The 26,085-nt window shown below is 35.7% G+C and overlaps 1 protein-coding gene across 1 annotated transcript in view; it reads right to left on the reverse strand.

Annotated features, from left to right (window-relative positions):
• Positions 1-3,219: 3,219 nt before the first annotated feature.
• The window catches only part of LOC108364904 (uncharacterized protein DDB_G0283357), a 38,594-nt gene continuing 15,728 nt past the window's right edge, over positions 3,220-26,085 (reverse strand). Inside the window, exons 4-8 of the mRNA XM_017618787.1 lie at positions 21,768-22,834; positions 13,798-13,929; positions 9,300-10,042; positions 5,363-5,569; positions 3,220-4,345 (exon numbers count right to left, since the gene is read on the reverse strand). Coding sequence (XP_017474276.1) covers positions 4,238-4,345; positions 5,363-5,569; positions 9,300-10,042; positions 13,798-13,929; positions 21,768-22,834 — 2,257 coding nt within the window. The 3' untranslated portion in view covers positions 3,220-4,237. The remainder of the gene's footprint in view (positions 4,346-5,362; positions 5,570-9,299; positions 10,043-13,797; positions 13,930-21,767; positions 22,835-26,085) is intronic.

Below are 26,085 nucleotides of genomic sequence, written 5' to 3' on the forward strand. Positions count from 1 at the left end.
TAACATTTCTGTTAACATTTTTGTTTTGTATAAAATAAACTATAATCCTAGCAGCTAGCTAATCCTTAATTTATGTACAAAGCTCATTTTACCAGTTACTTTGATTATATTTTGCATGGCTTCATCTTTTTTTATTAAGTTTAACTTAACTGCTACTTCAAAGTACTCAAAATCGTTTCAAAAATTTCTTGAAATTACTTTGCATGGTGAACGCATAGCATAAATATACTCGTTTTATACAGTGGCGAAAACCTAAATAGGGACGCAAAACTTTAATAAGTTTTGGTTATTTTTTATTAGTTTTTTTAAAGTTTTTTTTATTTTTTATGAAAATATAGTTATATCTAACAAAAACCATGTAAGTCTTAAATTCAAAATTTGTAAAAAAATTAGAAAAATTCGACAAATTTTCATCAAAATCTTGAGCTTTTTAATTCAATTTCTTAGAAAAACTTTTCGTATACAGTTTTGTAGCCCATTAAAATGTATTATGACAAAGTGCCAGCTTGAATTACATTGGACTCGCTTTGATTTTCAGGATGTTTTTTGTTGCTCATTTTCTCCATATAAAAAAAATTATTGAACTTATGTACTTTATATTGACAAAAATGCGCAACACCGTAAAAAAAATTAAAAATAACACTGATTTGTAGTCAATAAAAACTAGCGCTTTACCAACCCAAAATGTAACTGGCTTTAAAACTGCATACTAAAACGTTTGAAATTTTTTTAAACTTTTCGCATTCTTAAGCGGCTTTAAAAAAATAACTAGGTTATCAATTCATCGGAATACAACAATTTTTTTTTTGTTATGTATATTAGCGCATAACTTTGCACCATGTTAACCAATTTCTTAATTAATTCTTTTTTTAAAGGAATGATGGTCCCGTACTAATATCGTTTAGATCCGATCATTCGATCATGAAGAAATTAACTGTACTTTTAAATTTTTATAAAGAGCTTAGAAGTCGGTTTTATTTTATTTTTTTCTTAAAAATTACTTGTCCTAATTTTTTTACAAAGTTTGGAATTCCATCTTGCATGGTTTTTGTTAGCTAATGAGCTATAATTTCCTAAAAAATAATAAGCGTTAAATAAGCGAAAGAAAAATAACCAAAACTTATTAAATTGTCGCCGCCCTATCTATTTTCCCGCCACCGTACATTCAGTCAGCTGAAATGCAAAAGGCCGTAACTAACAAAATTTTTTTGTTTACATAGAACGCTGTGAGAGACTTGCAGTTCGATGAAATGCATTAAAATCAAACAAAAAGTGAGTTTTACACTATTTTGTTAGTAAAAGCCTTTGCATTTCAGGTGACCATACCTAACGGCATTTTTGTACAGATTCGCACTGTATTTCTTTTTTCCAATTTGTTTTTTTGTTATTTTCTTATACATATAATTACGCAGAAATATTTTTACTTCATTATTTTTTAATAATTTTATTATATTTTTTCATATTTCTAAAGCTAATTGCAAGTTTATTTGTATATAAAGTTGTTAACTAATTTAAAATGATATGTTTGTGTATATCCTGCATATTGTATGCAACTATCTACTAGCTTAAATGTAAATGTTTCGTATTTTTGTCCTACAGACATAAAATTTATAAGTTTTTATTCTTAAATTTATTTTTATATATTTTTTTCAGTTTTGCATTTAATGTTTACTTTAGATACTGTTTAAAATAGAAATTTAAATTTGTTGCTTGAAATACTATACATATACATACATATGTAGATAATACGATTATACTGATTGTTTCTTATGCTTTTGAATAAATCTTACATATGCGACGAAATAAAACTCCAAATTAGTTAAAGGATGTATGTCTCAAATTTGCTTTACACATATTTCCATAAAAAAAACGTTCAGAAAATAACGGGTGATTTTTTAAGAGCTTGATAACTTTTTTTTAAAAAAAAACGCATAAAATTTGCAAAATCTCATCGGTTCTTTATTTGAAACGTTAGATTGGTCCATGACATTTACTTTTTGAAGATAATTTCATTTAAATGTTGACCGCGGCTGCGTCTTAGGTGGTCCATTCGGAAAGTCCAATTTTGGGCAACTTTTTCGAGCATTTCGGCCGGAATAGCCCGAATTTCTTCGGAAATGTTGTCTTCCAAAGCTGGAATAGTTGCTGGCTTATTTCTGTAGACTTTAGACTTGACGTAGCCCCACAAAAAATAGTCTNTTTTTAGTCAAGTGATTTTAGGAGGCCTGCATAGCCGACCTAATCATACAAACATACAAAAAGCCAAATAAGAAGCTAAGTGGATATTTTACACTGAAGGAACTGAAAGAAGTAGTGCACAAATTTATATATATTTTTTAACAGATCAAGGCCATTCACAAAACGAATCTTTTGCTATAACTCATGTAGGAATTTTTGAAGAAATGCGCCTTCATAACAGGATAGAGTTAAACCGAGTTGAAATTGTTAGAATATTTCTGTGATATTTATTCATTTATGTATATATGAAAATGGCTTAGCCCTAAAACATCTTGTACCACATCCAGTACCTATTTCATCGCATTCTTATTTCAACGAGAGTTGTTTATAAAACTAAAAAATAAGATATAAATTGAATATCTGTATTTTTTTACAACTGGCGCCTTATCGTCAAAACTGAATGGTTTGCGAGCATCCTGTAAATTCTTCCGATACATTTTTAAACACCTTTTCTCTTTCTCTACTAAAAATGCTGTTGTTGCACTGGAATACACTTTACTAGTGTTGGGCAGTATCGAGACCAAAAGTACTCAGAACTCGATTCACAAAAGGATCGACAGCACCCGATTTTTAAAAGTATCGATACTGAGTAATCCAAAGAACTCAGTACTCACAAAAGAACTCGAGAGTACTCAATACTCAGAAGGGAACTCGGAAGTACTCAGACCTTAAAAGAACTCAAAAGTACTCAGTACTCAAAAGTACTTTCCATTGGACCATTTCTTTAAATTTGTTTGTTTGTTTCTTTTTAAATTACATATAGCAACAATTGGATGTATAGAGAATGTAATACTTAGCTCAATAAGTATGAACTCAAGCTATAAAAGTGTTGTAGGCTTAGTCAAAGTTTGCAATGGGCAATTTTTTTTTGGGAAAAATATTAAATATGTCTACTCGTACATGAATAATATGAATAACTTTAGAGAAAATTCAAGGAAGAAATACTTACCTAGGTACTTATAAAACTATAAAAAAGTTATATTTTAAGCTGAAAATAAATCAGTAAGCGGTTATTACATTTTGAGGCATCCTTTTACATGTTTAATCAAATTATTAGGAAATTGACCATTTTCCGATCCAACTTAATATATGAAATTATGTAAACATTATATCGTGAGATTTAAATAATTTTAGAATTGCCTCACAAATAGCATAAGGACAGTTAAAAGTATGAAGGAAATTCAAAAATCCGAAAATCCACAAAAGTAAATTTAGCAACTTTACATAAAATCGTAATATTTTAACACTCCGCGTAAATATGTAAAATGAATGACCGACAGACGCTATAACAATTGGTCACACATACATATGTATGTATGTACAGCCATTGTACATGTGTATGTGAGACCTACTGTCATCTGCAAATAATTTATGCTTACGAAAAATAAGGAAAAATGTCCAAAAGCCACAGCGCGCGTGTGTGGCCAACAGCTAAAGTGGACAATAAATAATAACTAGTAATGCATTTAATTATTTTACTTTTAAATTTTTTATTTTTTTTCACTCAAAAGCAAAAAAAAAAGATTTTCAACTACAGCTTGCAAATGCTTAAACCAATTTTGGTTTTTACTTAAATTTGTGCGCACATTTTGCTGGCTGAACTTTTAACTTTTTTATTGCTGATTTTGTCAAAAAAAAAAAACAAGTGAAACCGACGCCGAAAACGAAAAACTCGGAATTAAGTTTACTTTTAATTTTTCACTTAATAACAAATTTGCATTTGTATATATATAATACGCCTCTTGTGTACATACTATATGTACTATATGTAAATACTATATGCATACATACTTGCAGCTGATAGCTAGCACTGGTATGCCTTACATACCCGCTGTTGCTCATACGCCACGTATACCAACACGCCGCCTCCATACATCATTCGTTTTAATTTGACTTTTGTTTGTATTTGTATATCATAAGTCACACGCTGCTGCTTTTTTTATTTATGTATATATTTTTCATTTTTTTTTGTATTTTACCATTTGTCGTTGGCGACGCTCTATTGTGGTGCCAGTGCAGCTGCTGCATTGGCAACGCCATTTGTAAGGCTTAAAGCCAATGTGCTGGTCATCAAGCTGGTTGTTGTGCCCGAGGCGGTAGCTGCTTCCTACGGTTTTTTGTTGTTTTTGTTGTTGTTGGTTTTATGCCAGCAGCAAGCAAAGCAAGTCAGAGCAAGAGAGAGCAAGAAAGAAATAAAATCAAAAAAAAATTTAAATAAATAAATGCATAATTGTCAATATTTTGCTTTTAATTTTAATTGTTTGCGAAATTGATCACGCCCAACTTGCGGCTGAGCGCATGTGTCGGATTTTGTTTTTCGCCGCAATTTTTATTTACAATCGCTATTTGTATGTGGTTGAAAAAATCGTATTTCTGCATGAGTGTATGTATATTAGGGTGGTCCTTAATATATCGACATCATGGGGCACCCCTTTATATTGTTCTGCATACAAAATAAAGACATCCACAAAAACTTGAAAATTAAAAAAATGGGGCTATCATGGTTAAAAAAAATTTATTTTTTTTCATTGCAAAATTTCTACAAAATTTTACTTTCACAGTTGTATCTCAGCAAATTTTATAAATTTTTATGAAAAAGTTTGAATATGTAAAATTTATCAGATTTAAAATCAAAATTTGGTCGAATTTTTGCGATTAAAAAATTAAATTTTTGATACCCTGGTAGAGTTTTCTAAAAATCTGTCTAAAATTTTGAAATATTCGTGAACGTCTTTATTTCGTACGTAGCGTAGAACAAATTAAGCGGTTTTACATAAAAATTCAAGATGCTGACATTTTTAATATCCACCCTAATATACATTCGCATATGTATGTATTTGTGAATATATTTGTGCATTTGCGTTTTTTCGCCCGCAATTTGTGCTTTTCGCTGTTAACTTAATTTATGACAAAACCATTTTTTAATGCTCACCATTTAGCGGCGGTCCATTTATTTTTTCTTTTTGTTTTTCTCGCATCTATATTTTTTTTGCACACATACACATACAAATACATACACATATTTACATATGTATGTAGAACGATTATGTGCTTGAATTTGCTATTGCAAATAACATTTTATTTGCTTATGAATTTTTATTGTATTTGTTTATTTTGCACTTACAATACTCAGCGTGCGCACAATGCAGGCGGGCTGTGCGTTTTGCTCCTGCTGCTGTTGCTGTTGCTGCTGGTCCTCCTGATCCTCATGCTCCAATGCTGGTGAACTACCCCGCGAGGAAAGTGAACCATTTAACATTTTTACATCCTCTGTATGATGATGGGCACTATGCGGCAAGATCGAAATGTGGCCATCCATGGGGGAATCAGCCTGAAAAGTTGAAAGCAAGAGAATGGTAAATAGGTGGCATAAAAGCTCAAAATAATTTTCTCTACAGTGGTTTTTGTTGTATTGCATTAAGCAATCTAAATGTGTTTTAATTTTAATGGAAACTCTTTACTCTTCTACTATGCAAATCTTCTCACAAACCCAGGGACCGAACATAACAGTTATTGATGAAACTGTCATGGAAAAATTCACTATAAAGGAAATGTTCTAGAACTAAGTGAAACATACCAATCGATTCCGTTTTGCACCGAGACTCAAATTTGAAAATAAACTTTTATTTGCAATTTGTATGCCAAATTTAAAAAAATAACAATTATATTTGATTTTTATATTATAAATCAAAAATAACAATTATTTTTGATTTTTATATTGTATGGCTTAGATAACAGTTATTGAAGAGTTTTATTTATAAAAGTCATCAATAAAAATCAGTCAGTGACTTTTACTTTTAAAAGTCATTAATATAAATCAGTGACCGAATTTCATTTTTTTAATCAATCGTATAAAAGTCATTAACATTTTTCGCAGTTAAGAAGGTATTGGAAAACAAAAGTTTACTACGACTTATTCAAATGACTTTTATAAGTATGATTGAAAAAATAAAGATCAGTGACTGATTTTTATTTATGACTTTTATAAATAAAAGTCTTCGATAACTGTTATTTAAGACATATAATTTAAAAATAAAATAAAATAATTTTTATTTTCTATTTATAAAATAAAAGTCAGAAATAACGGTTATTTAAAGAGTAAATAAATAAAAGTCAAAAAATAATTGTTAAAGAGTGATTTTTTTAATAAAAGTTGTAACTGTTACGGTCCCTGCACAAACCAAAGTACTGTTTCTTCAACGAAATTATAAAATACTCAGCTGGTGCTACGACAATAATTCGTTGTGTCCACTTCCAGTGACTCTTGTGAGTCTTTTAACCCTGTAGGTGCTTTGACTAACAGCAATCGTTTACCTTTTTGTTTATTATACGTAACAGAGAAAAAATATATATTAAATATTTAGGTAATGTGTTTCAAAAAGTATAAGGACCAAAAACCCAAGAAGGTATTTTCCGTTTTAACTGTAGTTTGTTTGTTATTTAAATTCAAATCTGGTGTTAGTCGTGTCGACTAAAAAGCCCGCAGCCAGGGTCAGCAAAGCGAAGCGCTTCCAGGGTTAAAGAAGGGCACTTCTCTTCACTTCACACTGAATAGCAACGTTGTTCGTGTCCTTTTATCAAGAGATCATGTAAACCTGGAGTTGCCACGATTATTTTGGTCACATATAAAAAATAGCTAATACTAAAAAATGCTTAAATAAATAATTTTTGTTGGAAGTCCCATAAAGAGAAATAAAGTTTTCCGATCGAAAAAAATTTATCTCCAACCAAATTTTTTTTCAACAAAAACATACGAGTATTTACAAAAAACTAAATAGAAGGAAAGAACTTAACGTCTTAAACATTTTACCCGCGTGTATGTATTTTTTACCACACTAATGACATCGACATCATCGGTAATAAGAAGTGTTTTCTGTCTTTTCCGAGTTGGATAAGGAAGCAAAGCGAATGCGTCTGGCGGTCACCGAGGACAAGACGAAGTACAGTCAGCGCATTCGCGCCTTGGCACCCATGTCACTGTTGACAGTTATAATTTCGAGAAAGTAGAGAATTTCCTTTACTGGAGAACCAGCATTAACACCTATAATAATGTCAGCACGGAAATCCAACGCTGACGATGAAACTATGGGCTGTATGAGCTTTACACCGCTTTACAGCTCCGCTGGCTTCGCCAAGTTGTCCGAATGGACTCCGACGCTCCAGCTCTGAAAGTATTCAGGTCGGAACCCGCTGGTGGTAACAGAGGAAGAAGGAGGCCCCCAGTGCGTTGGAAAGACCAAGTGGAGAAGGACTTGTCTTTACTGTGCATTTTCAAATGACGTCAGTTGACCCAGAAAAGGAACGACTGGCGTGCTTTGTTGAACTCGACCAAAATTGCTTAGGCGGTTACAGCGCCAAATAAGAAGAAGAAGAATGTACTTCATATGCATTAAGTCCTTTCTAAGTGCAAAGTATCATTCCAGTGCACCTTGATTCGAGAATTACTCCTAATCATTTGACCTAACGTTTTAAAATTAGAGATTAACTTGGGTCAGTAAACTACAAGAGGTGCCACTTTTTTATTAATTTATTGCGCTGCAAAAGTTGTTTCAGGGTTAGAAGCCATAGCGAAGGTTTAATGGCTCCTTTAACTGCACTTTTGGGCTGTCCTCTGGTTTCGAACTCAACTTCCTGCGGGTGAGCAATTTGCGCCACCGAAGAGTGCTAATATGGTGTTTTGCTTAATGTCCAGTGATCTCCTTAGTAGTCTGATTTGGGCTGCCGAAATTCCCTACGTCCTTCTTAGTATTAATGATGACGTGCCGTTCGGCCTAAGGTAGTCTAACTAAGGTTGCAGACAGAGTGGAAGCGAAGCCGACGTCGAAGTTGAAGAGGAAACCGGCGAAGAATTGCTTGCGCCTCAGGCAAGCTGGATAGTGTACATAGTGGAAGATGAATGCGATGCAATACAATTGAAATGGATTCGTCTTCAGATGAAGAAGTGCTTCTGAAAAGAAAATAAAGAAAAGGCGGCATTTAACGAAATAAATTTGCCTAGGAAAACCTTTGGGGAATTTCCACACTTGTACGATGAGTTAAGGCAAGACAGCCAGACATTTTGCAAATTAATGAGTTGGATTACATTTTGCCAAAACTTGAGCCATTTCTTGAAAAGGCGCGTCATCCCAGCAAGCGATTCGTTTTAGAAAATAGTACCGCTTAGTTTCAAGCTACCCGCTTGTGCATCGTATTCGAGTTCGTCTTCGTTTACTACTGCACTGTTTTTGTCTTCGGCTTCGGCATCGTCATCATCATCATCTTCGGCTTCGCTTGCAACCTTCGCCCTGCAACCTTCGTGAGAGAGTATCTTCTTTCACCCCCTCCACAGCATTAGGATATAGCAGAGAGAGATAGACAGCTAGTTTAAACCGTTCATAGGTATGTAGTGGAAACTCAGTATAAGTGATTTGGTATGTAACAAAATGCATTCGTTAAAATTGTGTAATAAAAACATATTATTTGGAAGTCAAAAAAATTACGCTTTGTCAACAATTCAAGACTGCAGTTTTATTACCAATTTTAGTTTCTGGATGCATCGTTTTCAACGAAAATAAGTTATACCTATCTATATATTTTTATCTGTAGTAACTTCATGACTTTCAACTCAACTTTCATTGATAGAAATCAATAAATTCATTTTCTCCTCCAGCATTTAGATCAATGACTAAGCAAATACCAACAAACAATGCACCAGCCGGAGCTAATATGGCTTAATAATGTTGACAATTGGCGATGGACAAACGACAAAACTCCAACCAAACAACAAACAGTGTACTCACAGATAATGCAAATACAAACACAAATACGAGAATTGGTACTTACAGTGGGTGTGTCTGCATGCATATATGTAAGTAGGCATACATATGTTTGCACTTACAAAAGCAAACGGAAACACAAACACAAATACAACAATGACAAAGACATGTTTGTTGCGTTTGCAAATGAGCCCAAAACGACAAAATCTCCACCCCCCGCTGTCGACAAATGCAACTGCAGTCAAAATGCCAGCAACCCACACACACACATCCATCACAGGACACATGCATCTACCTACCACTTACCTCTTCTTTGGCAATTGCGGAATTCGGACTATTACAAATGCCAAATTTGCCATCCATGCAATGATCAGCATCGGCGGCGACATGTCCGTTGCTGGCGTTGAAACCATTATTACCAGCAGCAGCAGCGGTCGAGCCCATGGTTGTTACTATGTCGATGCTGTTGTTGTTGTTGTTGTTGCTGTTCTCTAATTTGCCAGCTCCCAATGTTGGTGCTTGTTTCGTGGCCAATGTTTCGCTTGTTGGCGACATTTGTATTTCATGGCCACTAGTTATGTTATTGTTGTTGGTGTGATTGTTGCTGCCACTGTTACATGTGGCTATATTCTTGTTATTGCTATTGTTGTTGTTATTATTTAACTCGATCTTAAACTGTGAAGGCGGTGACGGAAATTGTACACTGTTGGCCAAATCAGCGTTGGCCATAGTGTGGGGTTTGTTGTTGTTGTTGTTGCTGCCGCTGCTGCTGCTGTTGTTGTAGTTGGCAAGAGCGCTCGTGGCAGTGGTGAATACTGTGGCATTGTTGTTGTTGTTGTTGTTGTTGTTGTTGCTGCTTGTTGAAACATTGGCGACATCGGCAACAACAGCACAATCGGTATTGTTGTTGTAATTGTTATTAGCCTCATTGCCCAATTCGTAAATGTTGACCATGTGGGCGGCCTGAGCGTGCACCATCAGATCCCAGGGATTGGTAAAGGCGTCCTTGCAAACCGCACATAACAGTTTGGCGCTCATTGGCGGTGTTTCTGAAAGGAAAATGAAATTGTTTGCTTTTGTAAGAGTAGCGTTGATTATACATACATACGTATTTTTAAATAGAAATCACATTTTTAATGAACCTTTATCAGTGTATCCGTTTCAAGTTTTAAGGAAATATTCATGCGAATTAAATTGTGTTGCCTATATGTGACGTTTCATGCCAACAGGCCCCCCCAAAATTGAGGTCTTTCAAAAATGATTGCTCATACTCAACGCTGGTATCTATACTCTTTTGTAGTCTAATACTTTTTTATTCCAAAAATGGGTACTGCTATTTTTTCAAAATACAGTATTTATACGAAAAACCACTTGTTTATGCTACATAAATTTTTTAATGCACAGAAGTAGTATAAATTTAAAGTCGTTGATAAAACACGATATAATCTAACAGCGAAATGTGAATTAAAAAGCTAAAAATAATTGAATAGAACTACAAATTTTGGTTAAGAGGAATAGGAAGCTCCATAAATTGATTTAATTAAACTTTTAAAACCAACCTAAAATAGGATTAAAGGAATTCACAAGAAAGCTCATTTTATCTTAAAACAAAACGTGTGGTGCTTGACATCAATTGTCTTGAATTTTTCATTTTCAGTTTAGTAATATTGAATATCGTCAATAGCAGCACTATAAAATCTAAGAAGCACCCCAGATTAATTAAATCAAGTTAAGGAACTTCCCATTTCTCTTAATATTTCTATAAATTTTTTTTTTACTTTTAGTTCAAATTGTAATAAGACCGAGTTTATAATTTTTTAAACTATAATTTTATTTAAATCTCTTTAGAATTCAATTCAATTGATTTTAAAACTATTATAACGAATAGAATAACACGCGAATTATGGAAATTGTTGCATCTTTTAGGTGCACCATTATTACATAGTTACATGCCTAGCCAATAAAAGCGAGGTAAAAATGCTTGCGAAAAAAGAGGACACGCCATTTTGAACAGTTTTTTAATTTTTCTTTCTTTAAGCAATTTAAGTGAAATATATTTTTTTTTGTCAGTTTCCATATTGAGTCAAATAAAAAAATAATTTTTCACTTAAATTTCTTTCGTGAAACAGGAAACTTTGTGGAAAAATTAAGAAAAAAATTGCACAACAACAAACTTTTTATTCATAATTTTTAGAAAAATTGATATATGCCGTTTTATAGTCCACTAAATTTTAGTAATGAGGTGTAAGTTTCCAGAGGCTAACGATTCGCGTTGATTTTTGATAATTTTTTTGTCGACGGTGTTATTATTTTCTTCCATACTTTTGTACTGCACTGAAAAAAGGGACAAAATTAAATATCTCGATAACGAGAGGAGATACACCCTTTCTGCAATTTTTATAGGGATGTACCAATGTGAGAGGTTCAGTCTGTGAGAGATAAACGACATGGACGCAGGCCAACGCAGCTTAAATTTATTTTGCTATGAGCTTAAAATGTACTTATACTCGCCAGAAAAACACCAAGAGTGCACAATGTCACAGAAATGTTCTTAACCCTGTAAGGACTAGAAATAATTATTGGAACCTGATGTGGAGCCACCGTTGCGTGCTATTGAACTTCCAGTTTCAATCGATCATTCAGCTACCTTTGCTGAGCGCGTAAAATGCGTATTCAAATTCTTACGCAAAAATTCTATACATTCAACATCGACCTTCCACGGAAACGGTATTTTTCGCAGTAATATGTGTACAGTTTTTGGTCCAAAAAAAGGTTAGAGTGGCCGAAGAGTAATTTTTACGAGATAAAGTTTGACAACAATTCAGGTTAAAAAATAAATAAAAATCAAACATGATGAAGTTAATAAAAAAGAATAAAAAATAAAAATGCGATTTTTTAATGCAACATTTTTCTTATTTTAATCTATCTAATTTTCTCGTGGAAATCCGAGGTAATTACGCACATTTTGATACCTTAACTGATTTTCTCCGACAAATAGTTTATTAACTGCAAACAATTAAAAAAAAGATACTTCTCGGTAAGTTCAAAATTTCGGGAATTTTTTTTTCGAGAATTTCGAATATCATTACGAAATAAAATAATAGGTGTCTTCTTTTTTTCGATAAAGAATGTAAAAAAATATATTTCACCCCAAAAAAATATTGAGGTGTAAATATTGGATGGAATGACCCATTTGTAAATATGCATATGCAGAGATATTTAATTTTAAGGAATACAAATTAATTTTACTATTTTAATCAATTCACGATACAAACGTTTACATGCTTAATTACTGCCTTTTTTCCAACCAGACTAAATTGTGAATTTCTGAAAAGCTTCGCTCATAAAATATTATCATGTTTTTATTTTATTTTCTTAAGAGAAATTGTTATAGCCACACTTTCACTCAGCGCAGTGAAGTAATAAAATTTACAATCCAGACTACATGTATCAAAACAACAACAACAACAGAGAAACTTTCGCACTAATTCGGAAATAATCCATTTTGCCAGCAGCCAACTTAAACAAAGAGCCTTGAAAACTCACACTTGCCATTACTTTCACCTTCGGAGAAGAGCAGAGGGCATAACGCTATATGCATATGTATGCAAAGGGTGAATTGCGCTCACCAGAATGCCGAAAAATTCTTTTACAAATTGAGTATGATTTCAAATGAGTATGCTGCCCTGCAGGAAATTACTGTGATTACAGTACTCCTGCCAACACTTGCAAAGGCAGAAAAAAAAACTAATCTCAAAACCATTTTTTTTTACTTATTTACTCATTAAGAGGATATGTAATTTAGGACTTTCGCTTAGCTGTTGAGCTTCCTAGCGCCATAAATTTTTTTTGCAAGCTGTGTAAACTAACAAACTTAAATCGAAGTCAAACTAGACCGCTTAGAGCGCTTTTCAGTTAATAATTTCCTGCTGGTACTTAATGCATACCCATGCATGCACTATTTTAATAAACAAGGTACATGAGGGATGTCTTTTTAGACTTTCAGTTGAGAACTAAGCAAGTAATGAATATAAAACCTGTAAAATAAGAAGATTTCATATGAATTTGAACAGCGCAGGAAAATTTACTAGACTTTCGAGGTTTCAAGTATTTTAAAGTTGAAAAATTTCTTCTAAAAATCACGATTTGATTTTTTCGCCCGCTCAGTCTTATTTTATGGCTATGAAATACTACCAATCCCTATTCGGATCTGGATCGCATGTGGAACGGATAAATTTCCGACAAACTTTCATATATCTACATACATATTTATTAAATACCCCTAACAAGCTGACACAAAATAAAAAACTTTAGCTAGAATCAAAACAAAAATCCTTAGCTCTATAAAAATAAGGACAACCTTAATTCCCTATATAAAGCAGACAGGGAGAAAGAAGGAGTCAAATAATGGCTGCTAGCCAAACATGTGCAAACAAGTGTTGGCCGACACGTTTGCAAAAGTGTTAAACAATAATAAATTAATTACAAACAACAGCAGCAGCAGCAGCAGCAAACAAACACTAACAACAACAACAATACTCTATGCAAATAATAAACAACACCCATACAAATTGCTGCAAGATGCAAAGCAAGTGTTGCAATAACAATTTTGCATTTGAGTACTCCTTCTACAAGGACGCTGTACGCATAAACATACTTACATACATACATAAATACTCATGTGTCTAGCGTTAGCGCGTCCTGCTGAAGTGAACACTTGACGTTGTGGTGGTGTGGGTGCAATAACAATAAAATACTACTACTTCTGCCAGCACACTTGGCGCTTGGATAGATATGTACTTACTTGCAGCGAATGCAACATCCTGGCACTTGCAAGTGAAACGCAACTTGCAATAACTCCGTTTGTGGTCTAATAACTCAGCCAGTTCGTTGAAACATTCCCGACAATTGCCGCAAATTAATGTGTCCGGATTGCCTGCAAAAAATCGAGGAGAGTTACATACGTATGTAAGTATGGATTCTTTAAAATTGATTTATGTTTAAATTATGTATTCGTAATGAAAATATCCTAAAATTTCGAATTAGTAGTATAACAATCTCATCTGTGTTGCATATTTTTGTAGAACATTTTAACCATCTTACTGTCCTTTTTAATGCACTTTTTTTAAAAAGAGTAAAAAATATCCACAAAAGGCGGAGTGCAAGAGCTAAAATTTTTACTACAAAATTACTCGTTAATTTTTCTACCTACCAGTGAAGGCAAGAATTTGATTTATAATTTTTAATACAATCGTCCTACCCCAAATTTGGAAAGACCAAGTGGGTTCAAAAAATGATCCTTCGATTTATTTATTACTTTAAAAGTGCCTTTTATAAAAACAAACATTCCTATTTTACGTTCTAAAGAACATAGAACAACCACACTAATTTAAAAAAAGTTCCAATAAAGGCCCTTCCGCTGAGGAAATCAAAGAACAATTTGACGGCTGAGTGGAAGATCACCCTATCCCGGTTGCCGGTATTTGCGAAAAGTATAGCCTGGTGATCTATGTCGTCAGCGATAGTGCACTTCAATCTAAAGATTAAATAAATTGTAATCATATTGGAATATATTCCAATTATTTTGGGGAGAACTATTGGATAGTTGCCTGATTTGAAAGAAACCAAAAATTATTACAAATAAAGTCCGATATTATTCGACGACGGCCATAAGCGATCCTAGAGCTTTTATTGCGCATGGTTGTGAGTGTGTAGGTATCAAATCTTCTAGTCGGTATTTGCACTATATGTAGCCCGACAACTGTCTATTTTATTGCGTTAACCCCTCCTTCAAATCTACTATCCAAACTTGACTCTCCCGAGAATGCATTTAGAGGGATTATTGGCCGTATGCAAACGAAATTGGCGTTTCTTAGCCTAATGGCGCAGCGGACAGTGCCAGTCTTACAATCGCGAGCGTAGAACGGTGCTGAGCGTCCCAATAGTTCCAAAAAGGACAGTATTTTACAGCAGTACAGGAACTTTTTCATTCTCTTTTTAACACTTGTTTCTTGTTTAGGGGCATGCTCTACCAGAGAGCATAAGAGGAACGTTAACAACAGCGGCAAGTTGGGCATAGGCACTTAAAATATCCCGGTGAACAATACGAGCTCCGTCTTTCCAGGATTAGCAGCGAGTTCGGAACTGGAAGACCAATTTTCGGCATTTAAATTTACCCAAATAAGCTTTCCTCTGACCTGAAATTCTCTCATTAAGAATTCTTCTACAACTTCGTTGATAACAGTAATCCTGCGGAAACGTGAGAGGATATCCCTACCCAGCATATGATAAGAGGCACTGCCCAACTTTGTCATGAAATTTCTGTCTCGCAGCTTTCGGGAGATAAGCCCAAATTAATTATGCTTGATTCTAACTAAGACCGGCTATAACTGAGATCAAAAAAAAAGTATTCAAATATTCACGAAATTCCAGCCACAGATACCTTTTTTGTTGTAAGACTTTTCGCAATAACCTGTAAAAAATCCTTTCGGTATGGTCTATATTTAAAAAAAAAAATCCGTTCACTTGTTCCTTGATTCCAACAGTCCAGAGTTTCCAAATTGCGATTTTCCTTTGTCCCAGCTCTGCGAAGCATTCTAATTGATTGGTAGCTTGTGGAAAATGTCTCACAATCAATTATTCGTGAACAAATCTCTTCGGTTATCGCAATGCTTCCTGGCTCTTGCTTTCAGTTCAAAATTATCCATATTTCTTATTAGATTGTGTGCGGGCTGGGCATAAAAGCTACTTAGGTACATGTAAGACCGAATGGCTTCTAGTGCTATCCTGTTCATTAATTCTTATTTTTAACACCCAAATCAACTCTAGTAAGTAGATAAATATGTGCACCTTGCCTTCCAATAGCCTTCCACATAACCAATGAAAATTTTAGGCATGATCATGAAAAATGTTAAAATTAATTAATTAAATGAAAAAAAAACTTAATACAATTTTTACTAAAAATGTCTGCCTTATATTTTAGACTAATTTAAATAGCGAATTACAAGATATGGAAAACTAAACCCACACTAGCTGAAGGCAACAATCAAAACATATTTTGTCCTTCAATGTCCACATTTCCCTCCCAGCAGAAGGATAAGTCTGGCACGTCCATATCTTGCCAATCTAGCACACGACTATTGGATTCTTCGCGAATATGACGCGGCTTTAGCATTATTGATTGCCTGCGAGGCTTGACTACCTCAACAAATTGCGCATTTCCTACATCCTTAGCTGCTTTGTTCGATTTGTTTTCACGAGTAGTTTTACTTTGCCTTATTGTATGCGCTTTGTCGAGCTCTGAGTTTATATTTCCTTCAGATTTTCGGAGATTTATATTCCCATACAGTCTGCTATTTTGTCGTCTGTATTTACTTGTGCTTCCTTTATTAAGCTGTTTGATAGATGTCCTACGATGAAGTATGTCTTTTAACTTTGCTTTTTGATGGCATTTATCACAGTTGGGTTCCGACTTAAGCCATTTGCCGAAGATTCTTTGCAACGGCGATACACTTTTTGGCGTTGCGCTTGGAAACTCATTCGGTAATTCGTTTGGTGGTTTATTTGTATTTCCACACTTTGAGGTTCTTCCCAGCAAGCGTCCCATAAAACTTAACTTTTGCTGTATTGGATCATTTGCCTGTTGTTTACGAAAGTTTTCCAAAGAAATTTCCGCTTTACTCTTCTGCTTAAATTGTGGTGTTTCCAAGCTACAACCGCTGGTTCCACCAAAATTATTATCAAGCAAGGTGTCTGTGCTGAAATTCGAATCCATGTCGGAATCGTCATCAGCTTGTTTTTCGTTAGAATAATTTGACTCTTTACCTATTTGTGGTATTGGCATTATAAATTGTGTTGGAGCGTTCACTTCCAATCCATCCTCACAAGGCTTTTTACATAGGTTCGCCGACTGTGGAGGTCTCTTCAACTGCGTCTGACTAAAATGTTGTAGGTTGTGATTCTTACCCGCACACTTGTCCGCCATGAGCTGTGGTGATGGCGCTTTAGTTGGACAATATGGCACCTTGACTTTCATTACATCCTCAAAGATGCCAGACTGATCGTCCTCATTGGCCTGCTCGTAATCGAGACCATCTATATTTTTACTATGCCTAACAAATTTCGGGTCATTCTCTTCATCAGGATAGTCTGCATTTTCATTGTTTTTATGGTTTCCATTTGCGGCGGACGAGTGCTTGAGGCTACGCAAATAATAACGTTGAGAGCGCGGTTGGCCCGCATAATGCACCAACGTCAACATTTTGGATGTATCTACTGGCTTGCTTTCACGTTCCTTCAGCTCACGCACCACTCTTCTGAGAGTTGCGCGCATGGAAGGTCTTCGCACTACCAACAAATTGTTTCCAGATTGGCGACGCTGCTTATGGAACCGGCGTTTTTTCGGCGCATCTCTTACAGATTTAGGCCTCGGGGTCGTAGTAGACGGCTTGGCGGGCTCAGTTATAGGAAAGCACATTGTGGCATAAGCAGTCACGGATTGCGTTGTAACTTCTGTGGTGGCATTAGCAGGCCGCAGAGTCGCGGAGGCTTCATTGGCGCTTGCCGCAGCTGTCGTTGGCACACTTGTGTTATATACTTGCGTCACTTGCTGTCCGGGAGTCACTGGATAACCTGGAGTCACTGGATAACCTGGAGTCACTTGATACCCTTGAGTCACTGGATATCCTTGTGTCGCTTGATGTTCTTGTGTCCCCGGATAACCCAGAGTTGTCGCCTCCTGCGAGCTCTTAATCGGTTGCTGAGTCCTCGTTGCAGAGGTTGTTTGATATGCCTGTTGCATTGTGGCTCCTTGGGTACCATTGGAAGATGGCACCGTCGGATATGCCTGCGTAGTCATTTCTTTTGGCCCATTCGCTTCTGTTACTGGGAAACACATGGTTTGGTAAGCTACTGGTACACTAGGTGTTGTAATCGCTGCTCTAGTCGTCGTCACATTGGCTTCAGTCTGAGGCGGTCTCTCCGTTGACGAAGCTGACGTTTGTGTTGTAGAACTCACTTTCGCGTCAGCTGTGGTTGGTTCGATTATCACAATTCTAAAAGGTGGTCGATATGTGACTTCCTCCTCTTCTACTTCTTCTTCGTCGGGCGCACAAGTAGTTGCGTGTACCTTTTCTTGCTCGGCGCTTTCCTTTTCTTTTGGAGGATTAGCTGTGGTTGGAATAAATCTGAAAGGTGGCTCATATTGGGAATCATCTACTTCTTCTTCATCAGGGCCACATGTAGTGCCCGATTCTTTCTCTGTTTCTTCTGTGCATTCTTCTTCCGTTTCTTCTTCTTCTTCGTCTTGTTTCGTTTCAGTGGTAGTCTCCACGCCTTTCTCTTCCTGTGGCTCACTTGGTTTGTGCTCATCTGTTCTTCCTGTCGCCGATTTCTCTCTATGTTCCTCAGTTCGCTCTGTACTATATTTGTCGTGGTGTTCTTTCGTTGCACTTTCGTTTGTCTCTTCTTGTTCACTGCTGGGCGTTGTGGTTTTATGCTGCTTGCATTCTGGCTTCTCCATATTTGCTTCGTGTTCGGCGTGTGGTCTTCCCTTGGTGCCTTGATCACCAGCATGTGTGCTCGTTTCGACTTCAGTTTCCTTATGTGCATGAGTGATTTCTTCAGCATCAATTCCATGTTTTCTCGTAATGGTTTCCTCCTCGCTATTTTCATTTTCGTGCTGGGTTTTTGTTTTGTTACACTTTTGTGTAACCTCCTCTACTTCCATTTCGTGTTTGCTCGTAACCATTTCATCCTCATCCTTTTGTTGAGATTCCGTTTTGTTTGATCGTTGCGTAGCTTCTTCAACATCTGAATCGTGTTCCCTGGTAATTGTTTCTTCTTCCCGGTTTTCGCTTGTGGGTGTGGTATGCAAACTCGGACGATGATATTGCATGCGGCTTGTGGCACCGGTTACAGGTTCTGCTTCGGGTTCGGGTGTTGTAGTGCAGGCCTTTGCGAACATATCCATTGATGGCATTGTAAAGTCTTCAGCGTGTAATGTGCGTGGCGTAGCTATGGGGTGACTGCCGAGATCATTGAATGCTTCCTTCTGTTCTCCTGGCTGTCGATGTCGATCATCGTCGTCTGAGTCTCCTTGCTTTTGCTTCACAGTTTTCATTGCATTGGCCAACATTCTGCTTTTCAGTTTCAGCAGTCCCTCAATATACTCACTGCGCATACTTGCACCGTGCGCAACGTTTCGCCGCATATAATGTGCTTTTAATAAAAATATATTTGCTATCAAAATTATAAAAAGAAAGTAATTCTTTTTTGAAAAATACATTTCAAGAATTTGAAAACATATTGGTTTATGTAAAAATAAAAAGTCAAAAAATGGCTGTCATATGTTGCTTTCAGACTTTTTCTGAATAGAGAAGAATATGCGAAAGTGATGATGTGCTTGGTTTCGAAATTCTTTAAGAAATCGAAATGCTTTAAGTAACACTATAAAATTGAAAATTTAGGAAGAAATATTTCCTTTCTGATTTTGTTATGGGCATACGTATGTATGTATTATCAGAAAGAATAAAAAAAAAACAAAAGCTACAGATACATTAAAAACTATGATGGTCCAATAAACAAATTAATATTAATTTAAAATGGAGCTCTACATTTCAAAAAATCCCAAAACTGTTCTTCGATACAAAATGATATTTTGCGAAACTTTATTTGTTGGATAGCGAATTTTTTTATGAAATTTCTATTTTTGCGTTTTCCTTACATCTGAGAGGGCGGGTCTTTAAACGCTGTAATATGGAGGTTTTTCCGGTGTCCACACTCGAGTGAGTTGTGTGAAAATTGCGATTTTCCATAATACTGAGATTATTTCACGACAATTTATTTTGTTCTCAGAGGGATGTTTGTGAAAGATTGCGTTATTGATGCCTTGAAACTTACGATTCCAGCATATAAGAATATACATTAGGGTGTTTAAAAAAATGCATGTGAAAAATTAAAGTCCGAATTTTAATGCTCTCACTAAAAGGATTATTTTGTATCGAAAAAAATAGCCCTGTCTCCACTTCGAAATCATAAAATATTCAGAGGTCGCTCAAAACTGTCCAAGCTTTTTATATGGGAAAAAATATTGTTTGTCGAAATGGTACAGTATTCTTAAAAATCAATATTTTTCGATCGGAAAACGATGTTTCTCTTCAGGGGGCTTCCAGTAAAAATACTAAGTTTTTTATTTTACCCATTTTTAATACTAGCGATTTCTTTGCGTTTTTAGGGAACCTATAAAAATAGTTAATTTAAAAAAAAATGGCTAAATAAACTCTTGCGTATGATAAACAACGTTATTCGATCGAAAAATATTGATTGTCAATAATTCTGAACCATTTCTACGAAAAAAATTTTTTTATCCCATATAAAATACATGGAAAACTTTGAGCGATTTAAGCGACCTATAAATATATTTTGATATCCACATTAAAAAAGAGGTATACTGGTATTCAAGAATTCAGTCTCATCTCAATTCACTTAATTTGAGACTAGCAATTAGTGACTACTTTTGTGAATTGAGATTATTTGGGTATTCAATGGGAGAAAGTCACAAAAATTTCACAAAAAATGTGTGGTGAAAACAAACACAGACAGTCAACTGATAGCATTTATGAATGCCTTTTGCTCGCGCATCTCCAAGATTGGCAATGACCGAGTGGTCAAAGCATTATACCCCCGCTCAAGAGATCTGGCTTCAAGTCCTCCTAGGACGCCGAGAATTTTTTATTTATTTTTTCTTTTTTTTTTTGTTATTTTTATGCTTTTTTTACATAATCTTTAGATTTTAATGGTTAAAAAAAAAGTTTTTATCAATGAATTTTTATGATAATAAAGCATTTTGGTTTATTTCCTAATGAAATTGTTGTTGCGCAAATATTTCTTCGCTTCATTTTCAAGTTTTATTTTTTAAATAAAACAGAAAGCAATTATCTTTTCCCTCCATATTTTTTTATTTGGCTCAGAGCCAACTGAAAAATTACTGACTTTTCTTCAGACTAGACACGTGAGATAGCTTACTGAATACCAAATAGTCTCAAAATCCACATTCACCACCTAAAGTCACTATTAGTGACTAGAGACTGCTTACTGAATCCCAGGACCGTGACATATGTGAGCACAGTCAGCAGTGTAACACATCATGCACGAATCACTCATCAATTACTTCGTTCCCCAAACCAACTTGGGACAGCGCATATAAAGCATCGAACTTGCGAGCGCAGTAAAGTCAGTCTTGCTAAGTAAGTAGTTGGCTTAACTGATCTGCTGGCATGGGAGAAATGCCTAAGCTAACAGCCACTTAAACCAGAGAAATGAGTTGGAACCAGTCTTCGGACATGTAGCACACCCTTTCCTGGTTAAACCAAGCAGAAGGCCAGCCTGAGAACATGCCCTCCAGGTATGAAACCGGAGAACGGATTGAAGGCGGTCTTTGAGCATGTAATCTGCTTCTATTAGGAGCCCCACGCTTCTGAAGCCTCCCCGGATACCTGAATACAGAATACATATTTCAAAACCTTTTTCATAAAAAATCAAAGGCGAAGTTGAAAGTGCTAGCATCCGTCTTCTCTTATCCAGGCGAACTCTAACCGAGAGTGAAGCACTAAACCCACCATAATTCTATCTGTATATCTGACTTTCTGTGCTTAAAAGTATGCGTGCATGTATGAACACTGTATATCTCTCCTATGCGAGTATTGCCTCACAGTTTAACAGTTTATCTCCGTTACTGGCCAATTGTCAATAGTCGTATGGATCAATACTACTTACTGTAAACTTTGAACGGTCCCCATTGTTGATTCGTAGTTAATTGCTCTTGTTGCTGCTGCAGCTGCTGTTGTTGTTGCTGATGGTTTTGCTGCTGCTGCTGGTGTGTTTGCTTTTGCAGCAGCACTGATGACTTATGCTGTTGTTGTTGCTGCTGCTGTGGTGACTGATGCATACTGTTCAGTGACAACGTTAACGGCTGCAAGCCGCCGCCACCACCACCACCACCAACATACTGTGATTGTTGTTGTTGATGCTGCTGACTGTGACCATTTACCAAGCTGCCATAGCTCGTGGCTGTTGTTGACATTTGCTCGTTGCCCACACCGCCAGCACCAGCCGTGGCGCCACCACCATTCAACAGTGATGTTTGATTAGCGGCAGCAATTATTGCCGACGTAGCATTTTGCACGGACGACGATTTCAATTGTAAACCACCTGCCGCCGCTGCTGCGGCCGACAATGTGTACTGGCTGACCGCTGCCGCCGCCTGTTGCTGTTGCTGCTTAAGTTGCTGTTGTTGTTGCAAGAACACGTTGAGATTGTGCTGAGCCGCATTGGCAGAGGCGCCACCACCACCACCACCTCCTCCTGTAACGCCATTGCATGTGGCCGCTGCTGCAGCGGCTGCGGCGGCGGCTGCTGCCGCACTATTAGCATTGCCCAACAAGCTATGCTGGTGCTGATGTAGCAACAATTGTTGCTGTGGCAACAAATTGGCTGTCATAGCGGCCATGGCTACAGCGGCCACTTGTTGTTGATGCTGTTGTTGTTGTTGATGTTGATGTTGATGTTGGTGCTGGTGTTGCTGTTGCACTTGCTGCTGATGGTGGTGCGGATGGGGCAACAAGTGGGAGGTTTGCTGCTGCTGCTGTTGTTGTTGCTGTTGATGCAACTGCTGCTGTTGTTGGGCCAGTGCAGCCGCAGCGACAGCAGCATTTATGTTGCTGCTATTCACTGCATCGCTGAGCATTCGCGATGTGGTTGTCATTAGGCGTTTACGCTTTTTCGGACGGACGCCAGATGAACGGAGCAGCGCCGACGAGCAGTAGCTGTCATAGAAGTAGTCCCTGTGGAGAAGAAAGCAAAGAGAGGAAATGAGAGAGTTAAAAATGCGCCATAAGCATGAAAACGTTAAAAAGTGCTTTAAATGGATTGTCAACATTGGTTAATGGTGCGGGAGGGACCAAAAAAGGGAAATGAGTAAACAACCAAATGGCATAAATAAAGAAAAAAACGGACGTCGGCAATTTTACTCGTAATTTTCCTCCAAAGACCAACATTAAAAAAGCTAGGCAGGCATTGTTTTATTTTCGATATAGTTATCGATATCGTTCAATTTATCGACTTTACAATCGATGTTGTTATTTATATTGTTACATTTAGGTATCGGTATGGACCTCACTGACGAAGGGTTTATCGTTATTTATCGAATCTTTGATCGATATATGTATGTATGTGTTTAGCTCTCTATAGCTCGCCCGCGCTTCTCTTCCAATCAGGGACCGTAACAGTTATAATTGGATTTCCATTTTTCCGATCAAATTTAACCGTTATTTTATGAAATTTATTTTTTCGATCATGTGTAGCGGTTATTTTTGCATTTTTACTTTTCCATAAATTTTTTATCGTTAGCTTTGACTTTTATTTTTTCGATCATATTATCTGTAACCGTTATTTTCACTTATTTTTATTTTTTTCTTTTTTTTTTTACAAAATAAATAAAAATCCGAATTCAACAATTATTCTTGATCGAAAAAATAAAAATAAATTAATAACGAAAAATAAAGTTCTGGATATTTAACGGTTATTTTCGGTTACGTTTTATTTCGAACAAGCCGACGACCTACCTAGTAAAGTCAATTCGGGTACGCTGAATTCAGTGGTAATAGTCATTTTTCTAGGTTAGGTCATTTCATCGAATAATATCAAATTCAAATTTTTAGGCGGTATCCGTTTTTGAGCGAAATTTTACGATTTTGGGTTGATTACACTGAAAATTCTTATTGGAGAGTTTTTAACGCTGGGATTTCGATTTTGACGCTATTTTTGCAATCCGACGTTTAGTACAGATTTCATACAAATCACAAGCGGTTTCGTGGTAAAAATATCGATTCATATATATGTATGTACTTATATATGTACATATGTATCGTGAATGAAAGTCGAATCACAGCTGCAAAAAGAAAACGCTAACAAAATACTGTTTTTCCGCACAGGTATTTAATGTCAATATTTGATATGCTTGCATTGAATACTTCAGCGGCGGCAACTATCAGCCCAATCAAAAAAAAATCGCCCAGCTCCACTTTAGCACTTAAGCAAACTTATCAACCCGTTCACCCACTCTGTACATACAAACATATTACGCTGATTGATACACGAGTAAGTCAACATACCCTCAACCCATTCAACTCCACCAAAAACAAACAGCGCCCTTAAACTCTAGGTCAACATGTTGCACGTTTTGCGAAGTGATTTCTCCACTCATACATACACAGCCACCCCACAAAATTTCTCAACCCATTTACTGCCGCCACTCAACCTCACTCAATTTGCGGTTGCATATATATAGGCCATTTTGTGTTTTGACCTTTCTGGCTGATTTTGAGGTTTTGTGGCGGTTAGGTAACTGTATTTTCGGTTAGCTATTGTGTGACAGTGGATATCGAATTCAATCTGTGCGGCATTTGTGGCCAGTGGTGCAGCAAGAATTGATGATTTAAATGTGTAAAATGTGTTTGTATTTTGACTTGGTCAATTTGTGGTTAAAAGCTGTAGTTTACATGCATTCAACGATCGTTTAAAGTGAAATGCATAGTAATAGCTTATTCTTACACAGTGAATATTAAATAAACAAAAGGAAAAGGTTGAAATTCCGACTTACATGCTTTTTGTTAGATAGTGAGCTTTACTTTCATTTAAATGATAAACAATTAATAAACAAAAGAAAAATAGCCAAAACTTGTTAAAATGTCGCGTCAGTATTCAATTTGCCGTCCCTTCCATTGTCAATATATTTGGCACTTGAAAAGAAATAGTTTGACCAAAAAGTAAGCATTGGATAGAACAACGTGTAATCTAACACAATGGCAGTAAAGCGACCGAAACTAATAAAAATCGATTAGCGAATTCTGTAAAAGCAATTATGCAGATTCATAGCAAAATGTCCAAATAACCCAAACCAAAAAGAATGTTTGATAAAAATGCATATTTGCAGTCATGCGACGAGTGTTAAGTAGGTGCAATGCAAAAAATGAATTAAAAAAAAAAATTTGACTTTCTAGAAAGCAATTTAAACTAATTTTTCTACTTGTGCGGATATATATATAATAAGCCAATCTGATTGGTGACCAGTTTTTTAATATATCTGTGGTCAAGCATTGATTTAAGCTTTTTATATATCTAACGAAACTTATAAGAGAGTTCTATGTACATAATTTTGTGAGTATGAAATTTTTCGAGTGCTTAATTTAAAGAGGGATATTTAAAAAGGACCTAGGAAGCGAGGTAAATTTCACTTAGGGCAATTTAACATTATTACCATTAACAGATTTATGCTTTTATGGCTAAAAACCATCATATTATATAAATTTTCACGGCAGTGAAAATATCGGAGCTTCACAGCTTCATTTATAGTTTTAAGTTAACTACGCGCAAAAAATTTGGAAAATAACTACATATATGTAGTAAGAAGGGCAATGATTTGTTTAAATTTTCAAAAATATAAAAAAAAAAAATTTTTTTATTTGGGTCATTTTGACGTTGGGTGGTTTTAAATTTCGTGCAGCAGTATGACTATGAATTTCTACCCCATACAATTCGAATTCAAATTGTCTATGGTTGAAATTCTCTCGGAAGTGAATTGCAGAACCTAGCAGCATATTTACTTATAGTAAATGTGAGTAAAAATGTCTAACAAATAGTTTTTATTAAAGCAAACTTATTAAAAAAACACAAACAATTTGGCACGCACGAACTTTATACCTATATTTTATTGCACAAAGGAAGTGTGTAGTCCAGACTTCGGCAGTAAATGCTAACTAACCCAACAGGAAATCGAGAGGAATTCCGTTGGAATATTTCGTTTTCACAATTGGCGAAATAACTTGTTTACGTTATCTTATTGTTGGTATTAACATCTTCTTGGTTATTTAGTTGGCTGTTTAAACGTAAATATTCTTCGGTGTAATTATTGTTGTAAACGGAATAACGCATAACCCTATAGCCAGGCGCGTATGAATATTCACATTGTTTTATGGACATATGCACATACATAGGTGTTAGAGTATCCTATTAAATAGTTAAAAAAATAATAATT

Source organism: Rhagoletis zephyria, unplaced genomic scaffold (genome assembly GCF_001687245.7).
Source record: "Rhagoletis zephyria isolate East Lansing unplaced genomic scaffold, Rhagoletis_zephyria_1.1 Rzeph_scaffold_00035, whole genome shotgun sequence".
Lineage (NCBI taxonomy): Eukaryota > Metazoa > Arthropoda > Insecta > Diptera > Tephritidae > Rhagoletis > Rhagoletis zephyria.